The sequence below is a fragment of the Dinoponera quadriceps genome, unplaced genomic scaffold, assembly GCF_001313825.1.
Source record: "Dinoponera quadriceps isolate SergipeBrazil2010 unplaced genomic scaffold, ASM131382v1 scaffold1070, whole genome shotgun sequence".
In the NCBI taxonomy this organism is placed as follows: domain Eukaryota; kingdom Metazoa; phylum Arthropoda; class Insecta; order Hymenoptera; family Formicidae; genus Dinoponera; species Dinoponera quadriceps.
In genome coordinates, this window is record NW_014555341.1 from 674654 (window position 1) to 698049 (window position 23396).

The window sequence follows — 23396 nt, forward strand, 5'->3', positions numbered from 1 at the left end:
GTGTATATTAAATTTCAATGGGGGTGCATTTCAATTTATAACTTGAATGCCACTAGTAATTCTTATTTATCGGAAATATATACTATACCGTCGTTAAATAAAAAATACAACCTAATTTGTCTGAACTAATAAAACCGGACGATTAATATTTTTAATTGAGTAGACCAACATAAATTGAAACCAAATATACGTAATACTCCCGATTTTAACGGGAATAAAAGTGATTGCGTAAAGATCGCATAAAGAACAAACTAAGCCGCGAGAGTAAATTCACTCGGATTCTTCTTGTATAGGAATATCTACGGGCACCCGCGTGAACTATAATTCCACGAGCCTCGGGAAATCGAGGAGCTTGTTAGAGGAACAATCGTCGGCCATAAATTGTTGACTGACGCTGCTCTCGGGTACGAATCGCAACGAAGAAGTTAAGAATCGTCTATTCCATATATCCCCCTTCCTACCGACACATCAGACCATTTAAAGCTAATTGCTCGAGTTTCGTGGACGTTACGATATGGAGTTGTATGTTTACAACTCAGTCGTTCGCATCGCCTGGAAATGTAACAATAATGACGCAATAATAATTCCGCGCTGACTTTCATTGACGCGTCTTTCAGAAAAGTTTGCGATCTAACTTACAAACGCTTTTGATGTTTTAACGGAAAACTCGGGATGAAGTAAAATCGATATTTCGCACATAGGGTCTGTATAACAATTGAAATTAGTGGAAACGTTCATGCAACACGATCTTCGCAAAGTCCATATTGCAATCTAAACGACAATAGGTCCGTACAATACGACTTTAGTGGAAATAATTCTCGAAACTCCATTGCACCCTGTCACAGTTGGCAAGTTCGCAACAAGGATTTCTGCAAATACACAACCAGCCATGATTACTTGACTCCCGCTGACGTCTGTTCGTTTTCTTGGGGCGCAACCTCGACGGAGTTTTTTCCCCGATGACCTCGTGACACGGGACTAACCTACCGCAAGAATTACGTCATCGAAAGCACGCGAATTACTCAACCATGACATAACACGGATTAGCGGTAAATTGGCGCGACCACTTCGAGGAAAGGAGAAAAGGGTTACGGGCGGATGACATTTTGTGGTGGCTCCATGAAATCTAAAGATTACATGATCACACATATCCTTCCCCCCTCCTCTTTATATTTCGAAAAATCCCTTAAAGCGTCGGGGAAACATTTGAGGATACGAGAAACAGAATTTAACGCATTAACGGCAGAAAAGAAATCCCATTAGCTACCCGGTAATGACACTGAAACTCTCGTATAATATCAACGTGAGATAAAAAGAAACATGACAGGGAAATCCGAGTGAAAGACGGGAAAAAAGTTTATTTAACTCACCGGCGAAGTTAAGTAACCACGTTGAAGATAAAAAAAATGGCGTGAACCCAGCTGTAAATACAAATAACAAAATCGAGAGCGCGCCGGAACCGGGGGTCGAACTTTCCGCGGAGCGATAAAAGTTTGCCCGAATCTACTCCCCGCGGAGTGGAAATGCGAAACGGGCCGGGAAATGGAAGTTTAGATACGCGCGCGCGGCGTCATGAAGTTTTCCAGCTGTTAAGAATCCAATTACTTTCAGAATATTGATGATTCATAACCGTTTAGTAGCCGCTATTAATAACCGAACGACAAGTACATCCCACGCAGAGCGATGATCACATGACCATTATCGTGTTTCGAAAGCGCGTATAATACCGATGCGGCTCGAAGCGGGAAGCAGTCTTCGAAGCAGACGCTCGGATACGAACGGGCATTCGCGCGATTCAACGAGCAATGCGTTCTCACGGGTGGGAGGGAGAGAGACAGAGAAATCCAGCGCGTATTTGGTTCTTGGATTAACCAAGATCCGAGCTGATGTTACCTACAGCAGCTCCGGTGCGCTCCTCCGCGTCCGGTTTGCGGGTTCGAGGTCTCCGCTACTTTATATGCACCGACACCGCCACGTCCAGTTGAAAAAGAGCAACGCGAAAGGAAGTATCCGCGCGAGAGTGGCGCTGTGGAAACGCGTGGCGACGGCCGTACGCCCGAGGCAGGGGGTTGGCTCTCTCTTTCTCTCTCGGTGTGAGGAACCCTTAACGGGTCTCCCTGTCGAGATGCGTATCCGGTAGCGCCGCGTGCGTGGCCGAAGAATTTCGCGATGCTTTATTTTTCGCCCTGCGTCCACTTCGCCTCCTTTTTTTCTCCCCCTCTACCCTCTCCTTCTCGTTTTCTCTTCCTCTTTCTCTCTCTCGCACTCTTTCGAATCGCTCGCTTTGATCCGACATTCCGGTGCGCCACGGGATGCAAGTGTGGCCGATGCACTTGGCGCCTTAGGCCCCTGTCACACTCCACGTCTCTTTCCGCTGACGGCGACGGCCGTCGAGAGCTCTGCGATAACGCAATCGCGCCGCCGGTTACGAGGCCGGGCTATCGACTTAATTGCGAATTCGCGGGGTGTAATTATTTCGTTGTCGCGATGCGCCCGCTCGTTAGTCCCAGCACGCCGGAATATCCGCTTTTATGCTTCGCCAGTTGAAATTGTCCTGGCATTTGTCAAGCATGTCGTGTGAAATGTATAGCACTTCTTGTATTTTATTACGGAAAATGTCACAGAGCTGATATCTTTTGATACATCCTGATTCGTACTTTTCAACTTGGAGAATAGGGGAGATAAGTGTCAACATATATTTTTATATTTATATATATTATTTTATATTTATATATATATATTTTTCACCTATAAATAAGCAGAATAAGAAATTTCATTAATTATTATTATTATTATTTAGTTTTTTTTTACCTATTTTATACCTTAATTAGATAATGAAAAATGAACAAAACAGAGCAAAGGGTCGAAGTTAACCCCAACCCTACCATTAGAAGATCAAAAATGAAGCAAATACAAAATAAAAGTCAACTAAAATCTGAACATTTTAATGACTCGAGTTGACTATTTTCTTCTATGTTACAGTCCTCCGCTGATTCTGCCATAAAACCGTATATTCCGGCTTAAACGTTGCTATTCACGTCACCTAAAGAGAAGAAAAATCTTGTCGCGTACTCACGATAACATGGGAAAGTATAGACGACTATAACGAATCGCCGGACTCTATTACCGTTCTTACGAACAAGCTCGCTGCGATAATGGCGTGATCGGGATCGGCGATCGGGCTAATTTAAGATCATCACGGGAAAGATTCCGCGAAGGACATCGGGTATAATCTCTAGGGGCGTACGGGGAGCTTCATCTGAATTCAATCCACGTCGCCGCTATCTCGTCGACACATCGCGCCCGGTATAAATCATTTTTATTCGAGCGACTCTCTCGCTTATTATACCCGAACCGGCCCGCGCGTTCTGTCAATGACGACTAATCTACCACCTCGGGCAGATGGAATGCATTTAACGCTCGCTCGCGAACATACACGCGCGAGCAGGGCCGCACTTAGAAACGATGCGAGCCAAAGTGGATTTTCGCGTGTATACGTATTTAAAAGCAAACGAGAGAGCATCTCGTCGTCGGCCGCCGATCGGCAAATCATTGCCGTCGTAATGCAACCTCTTCTAGAACACGATGAAGGAACTCGAGTGTAGCCTCGAAACGCAGTCAACACGATCGCCGACGATGTCATGCACGAGGATTTCATAATGATGATGCGTATGACGAAGGTGCGATGAAAATGCGACACATACCGGTGTAAGCGATAACTCGTTACATCTTCATTTTAATAACGATGAGAAGGAAGTTCGTGATATCGTATCGAGTTTGCAAATGAAGCTTCTCCGCATACGGAGTATTCCGTGGAGACAGCAGCTTTTATTATTAATGTATGAGAGTTTTACACGGATGATAACGCGGATGACGAAGATGCGATAAAAGCGCGATATGTTCTCATGCAATCGATGATTCGTTATGTCTTCATTTTCAGTGTTTACGTCTTGCGTTTTTTTTTTAGAAAAACAAAAACTCGCGATATCGTATCGTGTTTGCAAATTAAGGTCTCCATATATGGAATGCTCATGAGGACGTAGCTATTATTAATAATGTACGAGAATTTTCCACGGCGATAATACGAACGGCGAAGATACGATGGAAATATGATATTGTATATTCTTACGCGATATATTCCAATGCAGTCAAAGATTCATCGTTTTCATTTCAACATAATGGAGTTTCATAAAGACAATCGTAGTTTTTATTAATAATGCACGAAAATTTTACGATGGCAAGGAGGATGACGAAAAAGTGACGGAAGCGCGATACGTTCTTTTGCAATCGAAGATTTCCCATTTCAACGTTACGCCTTCCATTTTAAAAAAAGCTTTCGATATCGTGTCATGTTTCCAAACGAAGATTCGGCATTTGCGGAGCACTCGTGAAGACAACCGCAACTTTCGTAAGAACGAGCTGAGATTCACAGTCGTGCCGTGTCGACGCGAACCTATTATTACACGTACCACCTACTTCGAGACCACCTCGGAATTTTTCGAAGAAACGGATTCCGCCGGGAGGCACGACCGATGATTGTTCGTTGATTTAATGAAGCAAGTTCTCATCGACGCCGCGTGAAAGCAACGGTGGCCGGTGGAGCGACCTTACGTCGTCGAATTGCGTGCTCCGTAGCATTTACCGGACGGGCTCCGAGATTGACGCATCGTTTGGATAAAAGTGAGACGGGTGGCCATTAACGGTCGACCCGATTAAATTATCGGCGGCATCTGGTAATCCGTACATGCGATGGGCGACATAAGTATGATTGAATTGCCGGTAAAGCGACGCACAGCGAATGCATCGAAATATGTTGAAAATAACGCAAATCGCTTGCAGACATCGGCGCCGGGCGATATCTTCGCTCGTAAAGCGCACGATAGTTGTAGCCGCGCGGTTATACCGCCGTAAAAGCGATAATTAAGCGCTCTTAACGATAAATTAATTAAGCCCAGGGGCTTCCCTGGTCGCGAGGAAACGAGCCGGCTCGAAACGCGGCGGCGGCGTCGTATCTCGAAAATACGAGTGGTTTTCTCGTTAATCACGCCCGAGAGCGGCGCGCGTATAAATTTTCTACGAGCGTTTGCGCGCGCAAACGCGGTCCGGATAGCGCGCGGGCCGCAGCTGCAACTGCACACGCCGCGGCGTTGATCACGCGGCGGATAGCGGCGTCGCCGTCGGCCGCACGCTCCAACGCGAATCGGCCGGGGATTTATTACGCCAAATGATACCGTCGACTAGCTTTCCGTCCGACCCTTATTGCAATTTCTCCGACGTGTGTCGTGCTTTTTGTGCCTTCGCGCCGCCGATGCGGGAACGCGCCGCGCACCAAGGACGAAATCGGTCGGTCGCGCGCGCGATTTATCACCGCCATTCATCATTTCGCGAACGATCGGGTAAACGGCTGATCGAAACGCCTTCGGAGCTCCACGTGTCGAATGGTACTCGTCGAGCAATAATATGCGCGGAAAAAACACGCACCGATATTATGCAAATTTCGATCCCACCATAGGTGAATGAGAGAGAGAGAGAGAGAGAGAGAGAGAGAAGAGTTGGCGGCGTGTTATCCCGTGGGAAGTCCGTAGGTGTACGTAAAGAACAATTCCGTTGGTGTAATTGAATTTTCCTTTGCCTGGGGACTAAATGAAAACCCGGTGATAGAAACAGAAAAATTCCTGTAGGAAATTTTTATTCAGTCAATCGCTCTTGGTTGTCCTAACCGAATTTTAATGCAGCCAAATATTCACAATGTTCTCGGTCGCGGTAACAGAGATATCATTCCTTGTCACCGAGTTTTCCATCTGATCTTTGTTCAGTTGCAGAATTAAAATTTTTTCCATACACAGAAAAAAAATTAATATCTCAATTCAAGATTCATATTCTTATGTATGAACAAGAATATATCCAGGTAGCATAGTGACGTCACAAAACGTTAAAATGACATCAATATGACATCTTCTGACGTTAATATGATGTTTTAGAACGTCACTGTGCTAACTCGGGTAGCAAAGCAGGTATTGAAACCAAGTGCACAAAGTACGGAAAATAGACCGATCTACATTTATAACGAGTCGAACGATACATTTTCCAGCGATACTGAATAACTTCTTTGAAGGCACATCTCCTTCGGAGAAGTATTCAATTAACGAAAGTAGTTAATAGCGAGCATTTTAATGGGGAGTCTCCGTCTTAGAAGTTTGCACGAAGTTCAGCCTGTTGCCAAATAGCGTAGAAAAGAAAAAGGGAAGGGACTTAAATCGCATCTGATAGCGCGTTTATTACAAGCACCGTGAAATATAACTGTCCTTTAACGTGGCTGCAATTTACAAGTTTAACTAGTTCCGCTCGGAACAAACAATCTTCCGAGAGAACGACATAAATTTCCCGACGTCTTAATATAAACGTCAAAAGCGGCCACGACTGTGCGAGCAGCTCAAATATGGCAATACAACGAAGACCGGGATATCAGTCGATTAACATCATTGCGATTAGCAGTCCCGCAATCGTAGATTCAAGCGAAAATGAGACGCGGCATCGGTGTCGCAGAATCCCGATATCAGAGTATCGTAATGCGTACCGTAAGATCGACCGAGTGGAAAACGATAAGCTTTATCTTCGCGAAGTGGGGGCGCCTCCGGGAAATATATCGCGGAAATATCTTCGTGGGAAGCGGAAGTAATATTGATCATCCTCGAGGAGTCGCGAATGTACGCGTGTGTAGTCGCGCTGTCGCTTTTCATCGCTCCAAAATTAAAATAATTGAAAAATATCTACGATATTTTCATTTAATGTTATTATCTAAATTAAAACAATACATTAAATAACTATAGACGTTCTAATTTAATTTCAGATCTCGATCCCTTTCGTCCGAATTAAAATAATTAAGAACTATAAAAATTCTAATTTAACATCATCATTTGATTCGGAATAATCCAAAAACTCGAAGAATTTTAATTCAACTTGAGCTTTTCGTCGCATAGAAATTAGAATAGCCAAAGAAAGATTTCTTTTATCCCGGAGGGAGAAACGCTCTCCTTATTGCGGTACTCAAAGTTTCCCGAAAAAGACCGCTGCGCCGCGGTTACATGCGATCGCTGCACCGGGTGCATTATTCAGCAGCGGCGCCGATAGGTCCCGGCGGAGCGCATCGGCGACTCGCGGTTCGCGTGACCGTCGGTAGTGGCGGCCGGGACAACGGGGACTCTACGGCAATCGCTAACAATTTCAATTTCTCACTTCTCAACGTCGCGAATGCACCGTGTTGCGCGTGCAACACCACAGCGCGTATTCGAGCGCCGATACCGGGTCTGGATATGGTAATTAGATTCTCGCGCGGGAACGTCATCGCTTTAGCTGGCTCGCCCGCTCTCTCTCTCTCTCTCTCTCTGTCTCTCTCCTCGTGCACCGCGGGCTGAATTTATAGTTAATTGCGGCTGTTAATTTATTTACCGCCACTATACAGAGCTCCTATGATTTAACTGGCGGGATTTAAGGGCGGGACGCGCGCGAACACGGTGGCGATCATGGGAAATTTAAGGACGCGATTCCGCGCTGCCGGCAGGTTTACTGCGCTCCCGGGTTTCCGCCGCGTGTGTTCAGGTGCGAATGTAAATTGAGACTTTCCTGGCGACTTGAATCCGCAATAAAAACATCAGAAACGCCGGGAGGAGGTCTGTGGAGCATAACGTTATTAGCGCGACGGCTAGAGTCCTGGTAGCGGCGGATTAGCGATAGTTGCGGCGAATCGCGATCGTTAAACCGAGGAATTACGGTGTCTTTCACGGGGAACGCGCACGAGAACGTCCCGAGATCTTCGCCGTGAATTAACGTCAGCTTGGCGAACGCTTTTCCGTGATGATCAATTTCTCCAAATGCTTCATCGGCGCTCGATCGAACGCGTGTCGGGACCTTTAAATTGCAGCGCGCGTTCTCACAGCGAGCCGAAGAATCGCGCCCGTCGTAATTAACCGAGCGACTGATCTGCATGATAAAAAGGTTCACACCCACGCAGATTTTTCACTGCGTGCACAATAGCGCAGTGTGTGCGTGTCTCGGCCATTTTTTCACTATATCGACCGCCTCGTCCATCTTCGCCCTTCGCCGGCTCTCGGGCGAAGAACAAATCGCGCATACGCGAGGCACAGAAATTTAGCATCCTCCCTTCGGAGGGGGTTCTATTCATCGGCACAGTGGACCGTCATTATCTCCAGGTGGACGACGAAGGGCGAGGCCGCGGGAAAAGGTAGGCAAGTGGTACTGGTTGCGAAAGAGAGGCAGAGACAGAGAGCAGAGAGAGAGAGAGAGAGAGACGTACGGACGAATTACTCGTTTGACGGCCTTATAGAGATTCATGAGACGCCGATGGGAAGTACGCACTGCGATCCGGTCGGGGATGCGTTCCCCGCGACCGATGACAAAAATGCGAGAGACGGGGGCGTGGTGAAGCCGTAGGGGATCCTCGGGCGCGAGGGGAAGACGTTAGAGCTCACGCGGATTTTTCGCCGGCTGCGATTAAGGATGTCGATAAAGAACACCTTACTCTCGCGCGGGTTTCGCTCAAACGCGATATCCGAGAAAGCCGCTCGCATTCGACTTTCGCTCATTTGGCGACTGTATTTCAATTACCGAACCAACTCATTTCGCCATCGGGCCGCCTGCCATTATCCTACCGAGTGATCGATGCGAGCTCCAGTAGCGTTCGCCATTCGGGAGGGACCGGGAGGACGGAGGTTGCACCGAAGACACAGAATGATTTCCAATGATTTCCAATGCCGGGCGCGATCACCGGGCGGCGATACTCTCTGGCCAGAGCTCGCTCTGTGCTCGCGAAACGCAACGATAACGAGAAAATAACGCGTGTTCCGTTCACCGGGAGCACAGAAACGGCACTGTGCGTTGCAAATGCCGTGCGATAGTGATCAGCGGCAGCAGCACCACCACCACCACCGCTGCCGTCATTCGCATCAAGCACCACCACCAGCAGCGATTCCGTCCTCGTCATCATCGTCGCGGCCAGGCCTGCGTCCTACGCAAGAAGTTGGCACGACGATATGGAGGTTTCGGCCTGCCTCTCCTCTCGGCTCCATATAAACACTCGCGCGCGCGGTCACGTGCGCGCGGACACGCGTGATGCAGTTTCGAATGCAGGCCTCGAATTGCGCGGCTCCGTCTGATTTTTGCGGATGCGCCGACCGTTCCCTCGGAACGCCAAATACGAAAACTCCACGTGCGTGTGCGTGCGCTGTCCATATACGCGTATGAGAGACCGTATATTCGAATCGGGTGTACGCTCTCCGGAGCGCTTTTGTGTGTAAGTAGGCCACGTACTTTCTCGCACTTGTGTTCGCGCGCGGCCGCGCCGATTTTTATATTCGATAAATTAAGAGCGCAGGGGTGTGCACGACGTCGTGTCGACGACGTCGCGCGCGCACGGATCAATAATGCGCGCACAATCGAGCGATATTTCATCGATACAGCTTTTGCACGGATGCACGCGACGATCGGAAAACAATCGGCGAGGAGAGCGGGCCCGGTTTTCCACGCGACGTACACGTGCGCATCGAGAGACGCTCGATTCATACATCACCACTGCGCGCGCACACGCCGACACGATTGCGCGTTAGTACACAAAGGGGGAAGAATTCTATGAATTTAATAAAGTTCCTTTAATTGAAATAGATTTGTCTTTCGGTACGGAGCAAACGATTGTTTGACTTCCCGAACAATAGATATCTTCACGTCAAATAATGATATATTTCTCTTGTATTTTCACCTTAACATTACAATGGTTGTCACGAGCGATGACTAATTTGAAGAAAGTATAACGCTAAGTTAGAACAATATTCAACAACTTCTTCGTTTCAGTGGAACAATGTTTAATATAAATTAAGTAAATGTTTTTATTGAAAACTAAGTATCATATATTTCCTCTCGGCGAAACACTATTTTCCCTTCCAAACACCATGATTTACTCCAGTAAAATAACAACATTTTCATTCAAATAAAGCGATATTTAATATTAAATTCTATTGTTTATATTAAACTAATCCGAGTCAAGGGGATACGTGTGTTAAATCCAAAGAAGCCCATTTCTCTATGTACCACGACACACGTGTAATTTTGCGGTGTGTGGGGATCGCGTGTAATTATGTGTATGTACATGTGTGTGTGTGCGCGCGCGTGTACCATTTGATGGCACGGGTGTCGTTGCGTGTTCGCAATGTGGTGGAGGCCCCTCTACTCACTCGAGCGGTCTCCAGCCGCCGGTCCTTCTACGGCAACTCTCGGCTCTCCGGCTACACGTCGTCGTCTTTCTCCGCGTGGCCGATCGCACACGTCGATCCCGCGTGCTCACGCACGCCGTCCGTTATTTGAGCACGTACGTGAAAACGGTTCCCGGGGACGAAATTGACCGTTCGCGATTTGTACCGCGCCGATCGATACCGAAAATTAAAGGCCGCGCTCGCGAGAAAAGTACGGCAAATTACGGTCTCGCGAATGACTCGTCGTTTGGGAGATTATTAAGACATACGTACATACGTATCAGTCGGAATTCTTTGTTTCGACCTGCAATTCCCACGTACAACTGTTGCGTGCACGGGGTTATATCGCGTTATTGGTGTATAGTAAGTACCAATAATCCCGTTGTGCTGCAGCTTCGCGTTCGTACGATAAAAAATGTGTACTTTTTTTTATTAAATAAATGATACACTTGAAATATATGGACACGATGGTGATCGGAAGCATACTGCCGGAATTAACGATATCGTCGCGAGTTATGGCGAAAAATACAGATTAAATTGGACATCGCACAATTTGGTTATCTAAAAGGGCGGTCGTCTCGGAATAAACGGCCGGCAATTAATATTGTCATAATTAATAACGTTATTGTTGCAATAAGTACAAGTAGTTTCACTGCGCCCCACTTCACATTCGTATGCGTAACAAATTCAGCGAGAAACAAGTGTCTGAATATTTTTATTGAATAACTAATACATTTGAAAGGATACGTGATGTAAATCGAGAGCAAATCGAAAGTATAATTTCACAATTAGCAACATTGTTGTAACGAAAAATGCGGCTTTAATGGGAAATTGTACAATTCGGTTATCTAGGCGACCGGCAGTCACCTTCAAATGGACGACTGGCAATTATTATTGTTACATATCGCGTTATTGTTGCAATGAGTATACTTCGACAAAAAATATAATACCACCATACATAAATAACCACTATATGAATTTTGTATGCAGAATCACTTACGTAGTTTAATAAACTATTTTATAGTTATTGCAACTAAATCTGAATGGTTACTATAATTATAAAAAAAAAAAGCTGAGATAACTATAAAATAGTTGATTAAACTATATGCATTTCACGTACAAAATTCGTACAGTTATCACATTTATAATTGCTACGCCTATGTATTTTTCTCTGAGTTAACGAACAGTCCCATTTCGTTCTAATTTCGCGTCCGCACGTAACAAATTCAGCGAGAAAACGAGTGTCTGAACATTTTTATCGAATAACCGATATACTTGAAAGGGAACGCGATGCAGATCGAAAGCATAATTTCACAATTAGCGATACGGCCGTGACGAAAAATGCGGCTTTAATGGGAAATCGCACGATCCGGTTATCTAGGCGGCCGGCAGTTGCCTCCGAATGAACGACCGGTAATTAATTAATAATTCATCGTCCGGCGATACGCTACGCTCTGAAACGCGGACACGTGTGCGCAGGCAAGAATGGCACACGCAGGTGCTACTACCCTACTACCGGGCAGGGACGCGCTCGCCGTTGCCCTCGTGCTGTCCGCTTCGCCATTGGTGCGCAGCACGCGCTTCGCAAATGCGCTCCGTGAATGCGTTTCTTCCTGCGGATGAGCGCGCGTACCGCGACGCGTCATTCATGGTCGTTGCATGTGTACCAGGTGCTCGTGACGAATGCTAATGCGCGCTTAGCGACGCGCGCCGACAATGAGAGGGAATTACGGCGGAGGGTGCGTCGTTAGAGGACAATTAGGATCGCGCGCGGATTGTGCGTTCAATCGACCCGATCGATCGTTTGTAATTTATGATCACCGCGGTAGCTGGGGGATATTCGCATCGGGATACTCGCCGCGGCTCCCGTCTTACGTCCGTCGATCCGACGCGTGACTTCATCGCGCCGTCGACGAGGCAACACAGCCGACCGTGAGAGAATTTCACCACGGAAGTTATTTACTCGAGCATTTTCCATTCTTCCTGTTTATCTCGAAGTTTTGTGATTGCCATCACGTTTGCCATGGCGAGATTGATCGGCTAAGTTGAGCAACGAACTTCGTTCAGTTCAACGAGCCTCTTGTTGCTCTTTAAATTTCTTGAAGAGAAGAAATTTCTCATTCAAAACGAGTGAACGTTCCACTCAAATTTAGAGAGGATTCTTAACCATCGTTTAACAAGGTTGGGTCAGACCCGACCGGCCATATCCTGATGCTTCTGTATAGACGTTGGTGAAGCGTAGCGTGTTGTGGTTTCGTGAGTCTTTCAATTCAGCCTTCCCGCAGCGGCCGGTAACGTAAAGTAAGTAAGATTATACTATCTTGTCCGGCATAAGATTTAATTTCCCATCCCGGCTCGTGATCCCGGTCGAATCCGACCCACTATGTTATTAACGTCTTTATCTTGATTACAATTATTTTCTTATTTTTTGACGAAGTCAAATTTATTATCATAAATTAATAATGATAATAATTTGTAATAATTTATAGTAATAATTTGTAGTAATTTTACAACCAATTAAAGGAGATAACTCTTTCCCTTTTTATCTTAATTAAATTTTTTATATGTTTTGCGATATGTTTTATTTACCTTTAAATATTTTCTAACTTATTGTGGGAATAAAACACGTCTAGCCGAAAAATTAGTTGAAAGAATTACGAAATACTTCCACCAGTCGGATCTGATCCACTTCGTGGAAGGCATGACCGCACGAACCTTGTTAGACGAAGGTTAATCCACGCTTAATCCAACGTTCCGATCGATCGAAGCGAACCGTGTTCCCGTGACAGTAGAGCACGTTAGACTCTTTGATTTCGAACGAAAATGTTCTCTCGACGATTCACGAGCTACACGAGCGAAAAGTCACTCGAATCCGAGTGTGACTCGGCTGCCACTCTGCTTCTCGAGTGGACCTTCGCTCGAAGAAGTGTACTCGATCGCCCGCTTATTTGGAAGACACAAGGTGGGCCGTAATTGTTGGGAGCGAAACCGCTCGAGACGCTTCCCAGCATCCCAAGTACCGTACTCGTATCGGGAAGATTTTCATCAGGTAAGACTCGGGCGCGAGTTCTCAATTGCGGCTCACTCCAGGTCGGTGTCAAGCGGCACGCACCGTAGTGGCCATACGTGGCACTGATGCTGATTGCTCATCACGGCGAATGTCGGCGCGGACGCGACATTTGCATCGCCGGATACGCCGCGGGTACGCGCTCAGCAAGAATAGGGTGGCCTCGCCACGCGCACGGTAGCCTAATAATAACCCATTAGGCACCGGGATCATAACGCGCATAGAGCGCGATACGCAATCGCGTCGGATCTGCATAAGCGAACGCGTGGGATGTGTGTTCGGGAATAATTGGTTCACCTGGTAGCACCATTATTACGCGTCGCCCGCTTGTTTAGCCATTACGCGCCGCGCGTACAGATAATCGTTGTATTATCGTCATCTGTATCTCGGCGACACTTCGGCAACCGGCAATTAATCGCGATCATTTAGATCGCCCCGATATATGTACAAACTATGTTTGTTTTCTAAGATATCAGCACGCCGACGTTTATGCATTAATAACGGAGATTTATGTCTGCCTGGAAAGCGCCTGACGTCAGACAGAGATACGAGATTGAAATTGATACACTGAGATTGCACGACAGAAGGTCGGAATAATCAAACGTCGTTGACTCGTTTCACCCCGCTTATTGACATTCGATATTCTAAGTGTTTAGGGAGCAGCGTTGTGAAACGCTTCTGCAACGACGCGCACATTCGACCCTTCGAGGAAAGAGAGATAAATTTCAATTTGTCGGTTCCGGGCTACATGCTCGGTATGTTGCGCGCGACGGTACTCCTCTTTTTCTCCCTCTCCCTCTCATTTATTTCTTCCTCGTGAAATAATTTACGATTAGGGCGGGGATTTACGAGGGAATCGAATTCCATGCCGCGTGAATCATTGGTGATTCGCGACCACCAGTTTGCCACCTTGTGCTCGTCCGAGCGTAACGCGGCTATTTCTACTGTTGACGTGTAACGGGGATAGAGCGAAAAGTTAGTCGGCCACCGTCGACAAGTGATCTGGTACAAGGACACCTGTGCGATTTGCGCCTAAGATGACTTATTATCGCGGGCATAATCGATCTCGAGAGGTCGCGAGACGGGAGGAGCCGAACGTGCGTCGGTGACGAGAATGATCGAGAATCGCCCGAGACTGCCGGGAATACGCAATTAAGTGGATAACATTGCAAGGCGAAGAGGAAGTCGCGAATGGATTGGTTGTAATCATCGGCCGTATTTCTCACGTGCCGCTGTCATTTACATGTTATCGTATCATGATATAATGAACGGCTTAATTGACGTGTTTGCTGGCTGCGAGATGTAAATCTACGCGCTCCGCGACGGCAACATTATACCAACAAGCTTGTATCGTCCTTAGATATTAGTATCCTTAGATATTTCGCCGAGATAAATCGTTCGTCTTACGATTCAATTAACTGCGTAGTCATAACCGGCTATATATTATCGAATACAGTTAGGCAATTTTTTATACGTCAAAATACCTAATATTCGCTCCTCAACCTCTTCGTATTCCTTCCGTCACAAAACACATCCTGCCAACTCATCGTTAATGAATTATTTAGTATTTGGAATCTATTTATGTTAAAGTTAACCTGACGACTTATTAGCGATATATTTTGTTTGACGTTGCGAATATGAAGACTAATTAACTTTGTATACTGATTATATATTCTTATCCTGCGGGTTTAGGTATTATAGAAGTCTATACTTTAGCCTCGCCTTTTGCGTGCCTACTTTACAGAAAAAAAAGTAGCTTCCACAGGTAAAAATTAGCTATCCATATAATAAGACTGAAATTTAGTTAATTTAGCTCATTCTTTTTGTCCTTGTATCTAGTTTGTAACTTTCACAGCTAAAAACTAAGTCTGGTAAATTTCAGTTATATTATATGGACAGCTAATTCCTTCTTTCCGTGTCGATTCCATTATTCTATTTCAACTGTATTTCGCATACAATAAAGTTATTTATTATTATTATTATTATTAAAATCTGGAATTACGAAATTCGGCTTGTCCAACTCTTTTTTCCGACAAACATGACGCATACGCACGCATATTCCGGATCTGAAGTAGCGGCGGTTTTGTCTCACACGACACAAGTGATACCGGAAATCTCGGTATTGACATCTGGTCGAGGTAAAAAACGATTTCCCCCTGTTACGTGCCCGTAAAGGGCAAAAACAGCGCACAATGGGCATCGAAGTGGCAAAATAAAACTGCCGGAGGCGGCTGCGGACGGAGCTGCACGGGGTTGGGGGTAAACAATGGTGACGTAACGTAGCAGGAAGACGTATGACCGAACGACAAGACAATGGGCTCTTGTCTCTGTTTTCTGTCCTCGCTCCCCCATCTTTCGTTCGCTCTCCCTCGTTCTTGTTGGGCAGAGGATTTCTCTTCTTGTTTTACCGCACGATTTCTTTGACAGCGGCCAAACAAAAGACCCCGAGGTCGACCTCCGGGCGGGATTTTTGAAGATCGACGAATTGCTCGTTTTATTTCTCGAGAGAGACGCGAACACGGTGAAAAAAAAAGTTTACAATCTAACGGTCGAGCGGTAAAAGCCCGCGACTCGCGTGTCAAGTGGTTATCGCGTGCACGGACCAGACGATGTCTGTTTGTTAATGCCCGTTACTACTTAGCATTCCTCCCATACATTTCGACATCTGTATTTCGCAATCCATTACAATTCTCGAAGGAATAGCGGTAAAAGGTTTGCAGTTTTAAATGTTTCTGCAAATCCCGAAGTGGAAATGTCAGGAAGAATGCTAATTAGTTTTTCCCTCGTTCTCGGTAAGTGCATTGAGCAATCCGCAGCGATTGGGAACTGCATCAAGCGGAAAGTAAGGATACAGCAATGAATATCGAAGCGGATGGTCTTTCTTACTCTTCGCAAAGGTCTAGGCGGAGAAATTCCACGCGGCGAGCCGGCTATGGGGTGTGTTTTCCCGAAGATCGAATCTGGCTTGAAACTCTCCGGATACCAACTTTCCCGTGGCGCGATTCGCAGGCGATTCTCGGAGCGAGAGTAGCCCAGTCAAGCCGGTTCGCCAATTTTGGTTCAAAAGTCTCTATCCTGCGCGAGGTGTCGCCTTAACGGTAGATCGTAAGATTAAGGTCAGTCTCGGGTATCGTGAAACGTCAGGCGGATGTGTCTGCCGTGAGACGCTGCAGCATCACGATAGAAAGCGACCGAACAAACGTTTCTGTCGATGTGTTCGTGGCAGGTGCAAGACGCAATATTTGGACAATTGTGCGAATTTAATAATGCATATACTATCTGCGACGTTACGCATTTTTATAAATTGTCAATCATAACATCAAACTGGAAGAAGGAAAATGCTATCCAACAAAAGTACAAAAACGTTTCGAGTCACACCTCGACGTATGTCCGAATGATTCTAAGATTGTAACGATTAAATTTACATTCGACAATTTGAAGAGTAAAATATGTGTCATGTTGTGTCTCGATAAAAGTGGAATAAAAGCAGCTTACCCGAAATGCCCGCCACTTTCGCCACTTTGTTAATCTTGATCTCACCAGATTTGTCACAACGTAGAAAGCGCGAATTCGCGCAATCACTGTGCAAAGGTAATCTCGCGTTTGTCGACGCGTCAACGACAAGACCACGAGGCTTCGTTAAAAGAAACCCACGCGCGCACTATCGACTACGGAATCAAGAATCGAACTGAGACGGTACGGTTGAAGCGCGCGAAAACTGTTAAGCTCTATCCCCATCCATGGCATCCCGGCGCCAAGAATAAACCTGCCAGTCCTCCCCACCACCACCATAAAAACCACGTATATTGTGTCGCTTTCCACCCTTTTTGCTGCTCTTTCTTTTGTGTCACATTTGTTTTCGTCGAGCGACACCTACTCACCGATAAATAAGATATATTTATTTAACATGCCGTCATCTTTTCTTGAATGTATCTTTTAATTACCGTTTCATTCTCAAAAGTTATATTTGATATTTTCGGCTTTCACGATGTTGAGAAATATTTAATTTCGCTTCAGTTTCGGGTCATTCCTCGACCTGAAGAGTGAACTGAAATGTTCACGAAACATCGGGAACAAATACATGAATAAAGCGACGCTAACTCGGAAACCAAATTAACCCTCTAATGGCAAGGTGGATTTTCAATGTATCCAGGAAAATGAGGATTGGATCCGACCCCATGCTCTGTTTTGTTCATTTTTCATATAATCAATGTACGAAATAGGTAAAAGAAGTGAATAATAACGTGAAACATTCCTTAAAAAGAGAAACAGCGCGCGCACGCTGTAAAATAAACGAGTCGCGGGGTTGCATCCGACATTAATTTCGGAGGGTTAAGCAAAATTAGATTTATCTTGATTTGAAAATCGGAAAATTACTTTCCCCAAAGGCCGACATCGATTTCCCGTCGGCGCAACGACTTTCCCTTTCACGAATTCGATCTCCATAAATGTTCACCCCTTTCTTCCCGCCTCTCTCCCTTAAACAGGTCGTCTCGAGAAATGAAATAAATCCGTTCCACGTGTAAAATTACCCGGAAACACGGGACATTCATTACGCTCCTGGCCGGGTTCGCGCGTCACCGATCGTAGAAGGAGCTTGAAAACTTTTTCGCGCCGCCTCGCATAACTCAGTGGGTCGTTAAAGTGGATCGTTCACGGAGCGCGCGAGCTCGCTGCCCTAGGAGACTTATTTTCTGTCGCGTGGGTGCAGCGTGTGGGCATCGCGACGCTTCCGTCATTTCGTCACGATGGGAGTTCGTTACACTCGCCGATTCGCCGACGGCGAAAAGGGTTTCCGTGCCGATAATGTTGTCCCGCGACGTGGAAACGCGTCCCCGCCGACTCCTTTGCTTTCACTTGGCCGCGAGGAAAATCGCGACGAGCGCGGGCTCGCATTAAATCGTTAGACAAAGTAGCGACGCAAATCGAAGACTCTCGGGCGTCAATTGATGCGGGCGCGCCCGCTGGCAACGAACCGTTTCGATACTTGACAGCGCGAGTGGGACTGGAATGATTTAAGTGTGATTTAGAACGTCTGAGCTCGACGCGCGCGCTGGAACAATTAAGGGGGGGCGGCTTGGGAAATCGTGCGTCGCCGTCTATTGAGGTGGTTGAGAATGGTTTACAAGTCGCGCGCGTGAGATCGAGCTTCTCTCTTGAATCTCGAGCGCTTTGTTTATCGGCGTAGATACGGGAAACCCTGACGCGAAAATTCGATGACGCTATTAACATGCGAATTCTGTGCGTGTGCGTGAGAGAGATCAATGTTCCTTTTCCAGTGAGAGATCGACCGTATTTCGCAATTCAACCAATTCTCCCATGATTCTCATAAAACCTCGTGCTCTGTTGTTTATTGGAGTAAGTGTGGCAAATTAATTAATGGTTTAATTAAAATATGAGTTCTCTGTGCGCGCGCGCGCGAGAGAGAGACCAATGTTCCTTTTCTTAACAAAGGTCCAACTATATCTCGCGATTCATTAGATTCTTACATGTAACTATAACCTTCTTCGATAAATGGGATTTTTCAACAATCCCTACTCTGGACGCAAGAACCGACACAATATACAAATCCAGGCGTCGAGTTATGCGGAAGAATCTCAATGATCGATCTCTCTTCCTGACAACGGCAGAGTACACCGATCTCTTTCGCTCGCGGTGCCGCCCGGTTATCGAGAGGTGGAATTGATTCCAGTTTGGTCACACCCTTCAGTCCTCGGCAAACGGGGGTGGGTATCTGGCAGATGGGTCGCCGGCGGTATTGCGGTTAAACTACCGGCATCCAATCGGCCCAACCCATTCACCGATCTATCCGTCTCCCTTCAGCCGCGCCGTCGTGCCCCTCACGGGCACCCTCTATCTTTCTTTCCGGTCTCGCCCGCCGTCACTCTCCGTCCCGTAACGAACGGCGTCGATTTAGCATCGCGAGCAATTTGGGTCACAGCTTTATTGGAACCCGCCGGCCGATCGCTAACGAAACGAATTGACTCCGAGAGCGTCGGTCGCTCCCGATGTCGCCGACGCGTGCTTTTGGGGGAATCATGTCGATGACGCAATCGTCTCGATTCAAGTGTTATAATGAACAGGGCAAATCGCTACGTGGGATCGCCACTGTTTTTCGCTCGGCGTTTTCTCCGTAGAAGCCACGTAACGAGCCCGAACCTTCTTCTTCATGGGCTTTAATTAATTTTAATTACGCAATTGCCAACACTATTAGTGTTGCTAACACTATTAGCCTAACCTTTGATAATCTAAGGTCGGATCTGAAACGAAACGGAAGAGACGTTTCTCTCCGCGGAATTTTCCCAGAAACACTAAGTAACGTAACATCAATGCTATTCCCGCTCAACAATGCAAACGCAATATGACACGCGTGTGTTATGTAACAGTTACTTTATTGAGTGGGAAGTTATAGTAATATTGATGTTATTGATGGTTAGTGTTTACTGAATTGTAAGATTATTTTCGTGGTATTACGGTGAAATTAGAGGAGCTACATTTGTATTTAGGAAATTTCGCCATAGTAATATTGTTTCGCGGGATTTCGTTCTCCGTTCTCTACGATTTTAATCATCGCTCACGTTTCCCGCGATTTCTCCAGGAATATTCTCGATCGAACATCAAACGGAGAAATATATCTCGTGCCGTATGACTACTTCTTACGGCCGCGTTAATTATCCCGGCGAGAAGCCGCGCCGTTGCAGCGGGGGACGAAAGTGAAGATGTAAATAGGCGACGATGGGGTTGAAACGCTCTACTCGGAAGCGGCTAACGCGATGGACCTTGCCCATCCATCGGGCCGACCTTTGATCTATTTCCAGCCGTGGAAATCGCCCCCGTCGCGATAAACCGCCATTTTCCCTCCACTTGGCAGAACGTATTTCCGGCGGTGTTAGTCAGCCGATCTAAATGCACTATTCTACTAACTGCCGCGTTTTCGTCTAGCTCGTCCTCCCTCCTCCGCCGTGAACGCCGGCCAAGTTGTATTTCTGACCAGCTCTCGCTGTCAGATCGAGGTTAATTGGGTGTCATTACGTCGAAAATTAGCACGAATTAGTCGACGACGATGAGCTCCTGTGGCGTGCATTGTAAATCACGGCTTATGCGATATCGGTGAAGTAATCGACGAGCTCGTATCGTTAAATTCATACGAAAGATGGATGGATATCCATTCGTAGGAAGCGCGTTGTAAACAAGCGATATATCACGGCGGGGATCCTGTATCAGTATTGTTTATATATTTACATTCGTACTACATGTTTTAGTGAAACTTTTTGAGTGAAACGCGTTGACTGACGTTAGTATAAATGCCAAATATCCCGTTTTAATTCGAGGAGCTCTCTTTTTTTATCAAATGTTTTGGAACACGCATATCCACGTGTATTTTCTGATATTCATATATGTATCTCGATGGCGCGGTAGTAAAAAAAATTAACATCTCGATAAATAACATTTTTCATCTCTATCCCTGCATATCGAATTATCCGTTTATAATTTCGACATATCGAGGTCGATATTGCTGTCCGCGATTTTAAGGAAATAATCCAGTTTTGTTTAAAATATAAACTCCATTTGAATGATTTCGCGCTATATTGCAATTAATCTTTTCATCGGGAACATGTATTTTGTGACAGGAGAATCTCAAGATAAGGAAGTAGATCGTGCTCTTTTATCGCGGTAGAAAAAGCAACTCACCGTCATCGCTGATCTCGAGATTCGTGTAGCTGTCCCAGTGCAGGATGGGATCGTGATGTGCCGAGGCATGTGGCACAGCGGGTGTCGGCGCCGGTACTGGGCCGTCCTGACGTTTCGCGTCGGTAGCGAAGTAGAGTGTCACCACGCTGTCGGGCGGGCAGCGAGGATCGTCGCAGGCGATATCGAGCTCCGATCGCGGGAAGGACACGACGTTCTCCGTAATTACGCAAGTATGGAACTGCGGAAACAATAATGGTCGATGTGAGAATAAGTGCGACGTAATCGCCGACAACTCGTTTACTAACACAACGCCAGTCGTCGGTCTTTCGCAACGTCTTCTCGCTTTTTTCTCATCGAGAATTGTAGCGCTCAACCGCGTGCAAGATAAATGTCAATAAAATGTCAAAAGGGAAGGGAAACTCTCTGTAAAATTTTAACATTTCGTTTTATTCGATATTTAATTTAATTTCATATTTGATTTATAACAATTAGTATGCGGGTTTGACCTTTAATATTGATTATCGTCGGTTCCGATGCAAAATTTCTATTTAGGAGAGAATCGACTGCAAATTCATCAGAAAGAACGTTGCGATTTTTCATGCGGGTCGTATTCATCGCATAAATCACTGCGGCATACAAATGAGTGATTTTTTATGTTATCGTCGACAAGGATAAGCAAACGTTTGCAGTGTAATTTGAATCAAGCTGGATAGGTGAAATCTACATCTGTGTAAATCTTGTTTATTTAATGAGATAAAACTCAAAGCAACATACAGTGATCGATGTGTTTTTCTACCGAGTTTTTACGCATTTTCCCCGGCGATGCAGGATGAAGTATATATCCCAGGTATTAACTGATTATGACGTTACGTCTCGATTTCAAAGGATATTGCTTGCCTACCGGGCACGAAATTACTGTGCAAACGTTCGCCGCGTCTTTTCCAAACGCGTAGATCTAGTAGATCGCTGGCCTTGTAACTATTTATGAAGTACTTTGCATCGACTGTCATTCGTGCCACTGATTTCATACTGTGTCACTTGCGTGCTACAACGTGTTCGTCGTTACGACGCATGTACATGCGACGAATACAAATGACACCGGAGTAAACGTTCACTCGGCCACGGCTTGATTTATATATTTTAATGCGCGCGCGCGCGAGTGCTCCTTCGAGTTACCAAACACCGTTGCGGAGGAGCGGAAAAAAAAAACGAGAGATTTCGCGAGAGCGCCATCCACCGTGAAGAAATATTTCTTTCTCGGCGAAAGGTTTATCGAGGCTTCAAGAAGTATATCTTTATTATTGCGTATTGTATTCTCACCTGGAGGGAAAACATGACTTCTCGGGTCTGCTTCGAGTACACCCTGTGATAACACTTGACCAAGATGTCGCCTCTCAGCCGGAGCCCGCCGAGATTAACCGTGAATTCGCGCGCGTTCGTCACCGAATACAGATCCGACGTGTAAACCGGCGTGAGTCCTTCGTATACTTTGAGGAAGGCTCGACAGCCTGTCGGCTCGAAGAGGGGCACACCGAGGACCGTCAGGTGGGTCAGGTACAATGGTGACTGGCTGATCCTCAGGGAGCCCGACAGTAGCCCACTGAAGTACTCGATGTATCTGAAAATTCCGAGAGGCTGTTATTACGCGTGAGGTCATACCGCCATTCCGATGTGAGCACTGTATTTAAATCTCATTCCGAGAGGTCCGATTATTTAACGGTCCTAGTGTTTAGAGGATCAAAAACGAATGTCATAATCAACGATCGACGATGCCCAGACACGGATCTGATGCAGGAGGGATTACGGGAGACGCGAAATGAGAAAACGACGGGACAAATTTCTACCGAGTCGCAGATGCGCGCCTGGGAGAACGTGACAAGTGAAATTGATGGTTCGAGCGACGGAAGCCTTAGCCTCCGTGACACGAAAAAGGTATGCATGTCGGACGAGCGGACAGATACGAATACGCGCGGGCAACATTCGACGGAGCCGTTGTGAAAGATACGCCCGGCGAGCGCGGCTCGGTAATGGATTCATACGCTCGCGAGAACGCAGCCACGCTAACGACATGCTAATGCTCGCGGCTCGCGGAATTAATGGAGGAACTCCGGTAGGTAGGACCGGAGGAGATCGTAAGGGCCACGAAGAGAGACGGTAGGACGAGTAAGAGCGCCGGAGAAGTCGCCGCGCGCGCGAATACCACTGCCGCGGCTCATTACGATCATTATGAATGCGTACGGCGACGCGGATGACGAGGACGACGATAAGGACGATGATGACGGTAATGATACGGCGGCCGCGGTAGCGTCGGGGTCGATGGCGCGTAATACGCGCGATAAACTGCCGGACAGCTCGCGTTTGTTTCGCTAAGAGGA

At 46.4% G+C, this 23396-nt stretch overlaps 1 protein-coding gene across 11 annotated transcripts in view; it reads right to left on the reverse strand.

The window, feature by feature from the left end:
- LOC106743888 (tensin-1) overlaps positions 1–23396 on the reverse strand; it is a 210094-nt gene that overhangs the window by 20488 nt on the left and 166210 nt on the right. For all 11 annotated transcript variants that reach the window (XM_014618136.1, XM_014618135.1, XM_014618138.1 and 8 more), the window contains 2 exons: positions 22342–22639; positions 21022–21259 (listed from right to left, as the gene is read on the reverse strand). In XM_014618136.1, the coding sequence (XP_014473622.1) occupies positions 21022–21259; positions 22342–22639 (536 nt within the window). The remainder of the gene's footprint in view (positions 1–21021; positions 21260–22341; positions 22640–23396) is intronic.